Below are 6251 nucleotides of genomic sequence, written 5' to 3'. Positions count from 1 at the left end.
GCTCTGTCTTTCTTGGTCTCAAAAATAAATAAACAACAAAAAAGAAATTTTAAAGCAAAACCTGGCCTTCTGAGAATTTGGGGTTTGTGCAGGCTGTTAGTCTGCTCCTCCAGCGTCTCTCACAAGGTGCATCTTCGCGGTCTTCTGCTGTTAAGGCTTCTACCACGAGCAGCCCTCACGTACCAGCTTTGAACCATGTCTTTGACACTTGGCGCCTATCTCACTTAGCCCTCACACAACAAACTGTCCTTATTTCACAGAGCAGAAATCAGGTTCAGAGAGGCCAGGTAACTTGTCTGGGGTCACACACACACCTGCTATAAGAAGGAACCAAGCCTCACACCAGAGCCTGTGTGACCCCAGAACTCTCGCCTGCCCGCCACTGTAGAAAGCCTTGGAAACTGTTGTTCTGTCCCTGAGTTTTCCCAGGAGCACACGACAGAGACATTTGCTCACTGAGGTACACTCCTCGGGGTCCCGACACCAACTAGAGAAGGCCATCCTGGCCAAGGGGGCCAAGCAGAGAGAAGCCAGCACTTGCTCTCCCCCTGCTCTCGCTGTCCCCTCAGGAGACTGCCAGCCAGTGACGAACAGGACTTCCTGTTCTCCTTCAGAAGACACAGCCCAGGCAAGACTTCCTCGTACTGATGGATTCCCTGGCTGTTTCAGTTCTCTTGCTAGGGAATGCTCTGAACCAAGGTCCTGAGGGCACAGGGGGGCATGAACACATCTCTTCTGCCCACCTACTGTCCCATGCCAGGGCTGGAAGTGTGGACAGAGCCCTTCTCTGAGACATGGTCGCAGGGTACAACGGGAAGGCGGTGTCCCATCCCCAAGGAAGGAAAACTAAGACCCAGAGAGGGGATAGGACTTGCCCAAGGTCACAGAGCAAGAGGTAGCAGAGCCGCTGCCCGGATTCTGCCTGTTGCCCACCGCCCTGGGTTCCTGACAGGAATGCTGATATTCTGTGCGGATCCCCATGGGGACAGGCCTCCCCCACACACACCTGGCCCAGCTCGGTGCATGCTGGAGCTTAGACAGCTAGTGAAGAAGATGCCTCCAGGGAGGCAGCCTGGAGTTAACAGTTGGTCCCCCCCATAGGGGCAGATACAGTTCCCATCTCCGGAGGACCTGGTTTCCTGGGGGAGCCCTCCTGCTTGTGTCACACTGGCTGGGACACGGGGGACGATGACCGTTTCGAGATTTTCCTATTTTCCTTCTTAGTTACTAAGCAACCAAGCAGAGTCTAAATGCTCAGAAGAGATAAAGCAGACAAAGCACTGAATAGTGCCCAGAGGGGCTTGGCCCCCACAGTGTGGCCTGCTGAGTTCTCAGGGGCTACAAGGGTCATTCTCGGGGGGAGAGAAAGCTGTTCGTTGGGGACAGTGAGGCAGATTGGGAGACCAGCGGGCTGTACTACCCACCTGGATACCCCCCAAGAATCCCCAGGATAGCCCAGGTTTGATGGGAAAAAGAGGAAGGATTATATGCTGACGCATTCTGGGGCCTTGGGCCAGGCACTGCCTCTCTTAGGGCCCCCGTTACCCCCTGTATACCATGGGCACCTGTCTCTTGCCAGCTTGGGGGGGTACAGTGAAGGCAGTATGAATACACCGGTGGACACTGGGTCACTTCCAGCATGGCTGGGGCTCACAGTGCTGGGCAAGCATCTATCTCAGTCTCTTCCATGCTGCTCTGGAAGGCCAGCAGAGCCCAGGAGGGGTGAGCATAGAAGATGGCCTTTCTGCTGTCCTGTGGGACAGGCCGCCCACCATGAGCAGCCCTCACCCCCATCCGCTGAGGCCCTGCCCTTCCCGAGACATTGAGTGGACTGCTCTGTCACCCACAGCCCTCTTGGCCACCGCCGGCCCATCTGTAACGCTCTCCTCACACTCTCCCACATAATTGGGGGCTCCCCTCATTGGCTCTCTGTTCAAAAAGCCTCTCCTTTCTAACAAGCCTGGGAGGCCTTCACCCCACACACCCACACACCCCCACGGTTGGCAGCAGAGAAGAGTAGTAGCACCAGTGAATGGTGCCCTGGACACAGCTCCCGGGGTGCCAGGGGACAGGCTGCAGACCCAGGCAGTGTACTGAAGCCCAGCGGGGAACCCCACCCCACCCCCCAGGGGCCAGGGCTAGCAAGGATCCCAGGCTGCGGTTTCTCAACCACTCAGCGCTAGGGTTGCACTTCTGCAATGGGAAATCACACGTACATTTTCCTTCCTAACGGGAAAAAGGAAGAAAGCAGCAAAACTGATGAATGTTCTGACGTATCACATCCCCAAACCGCAGCCTTAAGTGCCAAGCCAGACCTGCCCTGGCAGGGACCCATTTGCTCCTGAGAGCTCATGGCTGCCGAGTCACAGCGAGAGGTGCCCCTGGCGGTAAGGTAGGTGGAGGGGGACTTGACACATAGCCAGGGGAGATGGCCCGGGGCTGGGCTGCGGGGGGAGGCGGGGAGCAGAGCCCCTGCTGGCTACTCACCAGGCACGTATCTCAGTCTCTTTCTGCTGTCTCCTCCCAGAGACGACATTGGTAGGGCTGGGTTCTGCTTCCCCAGAACAACTGGAGGGTCCTGGAGATGTGAGGGCCTCTTCCGGGGCTCTGCGCTGCTGGGGGATTTCTGTCGGCTCTGGAGCGCGCAGTGGAGCAGAGAGTAATGTCTCACGAGCAGCGGTGAACCCTCATTTCTGAGGGATTTTCTCAGGGTCCCTGGGATGTGAGATCGGGTCCTAGAAGTGAACTCTGAGTTTCTGGCCTGGCCTGAGGACTTGGATACCCCGCTTGGCCATTCCGGGCCCAGCTTGTCTTTTGTAGTCAGTAGGTCTCCTACAGTCTGGGGCCAGAGCGGGTTGTGGATGGAGACATGTGTATGTCTGTGGTTTAGGGAAAAGGGAGGGGCCTGAGGGGCCAGAGTGGAAGGTCTTCACCATGAACCTACTTCACCCAAAATGCAGAAGGGGTGGAGGGTCCCAGATTCAGACCACCTGTGACAGGATTCCAGTCGCCAACCCCCCCACCCCCGCCCGCCACTCCACACACAGCCCTTGAGCTCTAGGTTCACATTTGCAGCGTACCTAAACTTGGTTTCACATGATTTTCCTGTGTGAGCGTGTCTTCACTGAGCCATTTGTCAAATGTGCCCCCAGACACATGTGGCCAGGCCCTGTTTGTACAGGGCAATGGGACACTGAGCAACAGGGCGGCTCAGACCACAGCCTGACCCTGGGAAGTCTAGGGGACAGAGCAGGAGGGCTCAGGGAAGACAGGACGAGGACCCACATAATTCTGACATGTAATGAGAAGATGGACTGAATGGCGGTGTCCGGAAAGGGTCAGAGGGCAGAGACAGGAAAAGAGCTACATTAGAAGACGCCACATTGGAACCGGGCCTTTCAAGAGGAGCGGTATTTGGTCAGGGTTTGGGATGGAGGATACATTCTTAGCAGAGAAAAACCTGTAAGCAAAGTCTGGTGCCGAGAAAGTGTACAATTAGTTATTCAAACCCACTCATCCCCTGGTTCCCAGTGAAGGCTCTGGCAGGTTCTGGGCCATATGGGGTTGGGGGATGTGCCAGAGAGTTTATATTCCTCAAATGCATGCAGGAGCAAAGCCAACTATTGTAAGTAGCCTTACTGCATGTGCCAGTGACATTCTAAAGGACAAATGATCAGAGATGGAGTTGCTGGAACAAAGGATGTGTGCGATTCACACTGTGGCCGCCTTATTACTTGGCCTCCACACAGCCCCTGTCAGTTCTTTTTTTTTTTTTTTTAAGAGAGAGAGCGCGCATGCATGACTTAGGGAAGGGGAGGGGGGACAGAGCATCTGAAGAGGGCTCTGTGCTGAGAGCAGCAGAGCGAGCCTGATATGGGGCTCGAACTCACAAACTGTGTGATTGTGACCTGAGCCGAAGTCAGGTGCTCAACCAACTGAGCCATCCAGACGCTGTGAGCCCCTGTTGGTTCTTGAGTGACATCTCTCATGGCTCTCCACCTTCTCCATCAGGATCTGTCCTCTGCCCATATAGTGAGACATTCATGCCCAAAATACACTTGGCATGGGGCCAGGCCCATAGAAGCAACTTGGAACATGCTAGCTGTTTTTCTTCATCCTCTGGGTCTCCAGGGAGCCTTTCTGGTTCCCCCAGGAGCCAACTGGGCTTCCCTGTTCTGTCTCTCTCCATAATTCCTGATGCAAGAGGCACCTGTCTCCTCCCCCAGCTGGGTGTTCCGGAAATCAAGTTCTTGTTCTCCTGTTGCCTGTGCTCATTGCCAGCAGCTGCTCAGTGCCTGGCTCAAACAAGGGCCCAGCAAGGGTATTTTTGTGTGACGGTTGGATAAAGGTGTATCCTGTCTGTCTGTTCTTCCCTCCCCTCAAAACAGGGCCAGATTGTCTCCAGCTGTCAGTAGGCCACCACCATAACCACACCACAGAAGCTGGTATCCCATATACCTTACAAAGACAAGGAGGGGCATACTGACAGTACAGAAAAAACTAAAGCTCAGAGTGGATGGGTGGTAAGGCCCAGTCACAGAATATGATCAAGGTGACACTGAGATTAGAACCAGTGGGGCTGAGGGGCGCCTGGGTGGCTCAGTCGGTTAAGCGTCCGACTTCGGCTCAGGTCATGATCTCATGATTCACGGGTTCAAGCCCCATGTTGGGCTCTGTGCTGACAGCTCAGAGCCTGGAGCCTGCTTGGGATTCTGTGTCTCCCCCTCTCTCTGCCCCTCCCCCACTCGCACTCTGTCTCTGTCTCTCAAAAATGAATAAACGTTAAAAAAAATTAAAAAAAAAAAAAAAAAAAGAACCAGTGGGGCTGAACTTCCACACCAGCTTGAGCCTCGGTGTTATCCTGGCTTGAGCAGGATGACCGTGTCCACACTCCGTGCTCTGCTCTGTTGGGCTGGAGGGGGTCCAGGGCCCCTGAGCCGGACAAGCATGTCTAGGTTCAGGGAGTCACAGAGGTGTCAGGCTCCAACCACACTTCTCTGTCTGTGTTCCATCCTTCCCAGGCTCCCATCCACGGAGAAGCCCCTCACGGTCCTGCATGTGAGCCTGTACCACCCCACGCAGGACCCAGACACCTTTGCCAACGTCCCACCGAAGCTGCAGCATGACACCAACCCGCTGCTGGTGGGGCGGGGCCTGGACGCCCACCTCCAGCTGCGGCTCCCGTGCCTCTCCCGCAGACACCTGTCGCTGGAGCCCTACCGGGAGAAGGGTGGCACTCCCCTGGCCTTCTGCCTGAAGGCCCTGAGCCGCAAAGGCTGTGTGTGGGTCAACGGGCTGACTCTGAGGTTCCTGGAGCAGGTTCCACTGAGCGTGGTCAACAGGGTTGCCTTCTCCGGCATCCAGATGGTGGTCCGCATAGAGCGAGGCACCTCCCTGGAGGCCTTTGTCTGCTGCTTCCATCTCAGCTCCTCGCCCCTGATTCACAGGCCCCAGGCTGAGGAGACTGATGAATGGGAAAGCAAACCCCAGGAGCAGCCGCCCCCAAGTTCGGGGCAGCAAGCTCCAGATCACCCGGGGCTTCACCACGGCCCTTCCCATCCAAGCCCTGGAGGAGGAACAGAAACACAGCTCCAGAAGGAGCCCTCAGAAAGTATGCTCTGCTAGCCCCGCCAGCGGCCCAGAGCAAGGCTTACCTGAAATAGAACTTGAACTCTTGTAGCTACATCATGTGAGGCTGACAAGCAAGACGGGCCTGGTAATAATGAACAGATTCTGCAAACACGAACAGCCTGGGCTGGGGGAGCACCCTCCATGGTTACAGCTACGTAAAGGAACGGGAACTTTGTATACATTAGAGGCCCTGAGGGCTTCTGAGAGCCTCTCTCAGCCTTTCCCCACATTTCCCCCGGCCTGTCTGCCTAGGAGTTACTTTATGTGGCTAATTTCGTGAGCCGCTTAAGAGCTGGAGTCTGAGGTTGCATGAGGAATGCATGGACACATGTACCAATTACGTTCGTGGTAGCTCGGGGTTACCTTGGGCTTTCTAATACCCACAGGCACTCAGGGCTTAGGGAAGCCTGTGTTTAATAAACTGTAAGTATTTCATTAAGCTGGCATGCCCAGTAGGATTCCCTGATCGCCAGACGGGGTGCGTGCACGCCACGTTGTCACGCAGAGGCAGGGGCGGGAAATACAGAAGAGGTGTAAGAGGAAATTGGAAAGGTGGGGGCTCACATTTCTGGAAAGGATGTGGGCAGAGCTCAGGGTTTCCTGGGGGCGGGGAGCTGGGG

At 55.7% G+C, this 6251-nt stretch overlaps 1 protein-coding gene across 1 annotated transcript; it reads left to right on the top strand.

Moving 5' to 3' along the window:
• The first annotated feature begins 2308 nt into the window (after positions 1-2308).
• TIFAB (TIFA inhibitor) lies at positions 2309-6047 on the top strand. Its single transcript, XM_047865706.1, has 2 exons — positions 2309-2392; positions 5022-6047. The coding sequence occupies exons 1-2, from the start codon at positions 2352-2354 to the stop codon at positions 5623-5625; spliced, it is 645 nt and encodes a 214-aa protein (XP_047721662.1). The 5' UTR covers positions 2309-2351; the 3' UTR covers positions 5626-6047.
• Positions 6048-6251: the final 204 nt, after the last annotated feature.

Source organism: Prionailurus viverrinus, chromosome A1, assembly GCF_022837055.1.
Source record: "Prionailurus viverrinus isolate Anna chromosome A1, UM_Priviv_1.0, whole genome shotgun sequence".
Classification (NCBI taxonomy): domain Eukaryota; kingdom Metazoa; phylum Chordata; class Mammalia; order Carnivora; family Felidae; genus Prionailurus; species Prionailurus viverrinus.
Note: the sequence above shows the minus strand (reverse complement) of the source record. Positions and strands in the feature narration are given on the sequence as shown.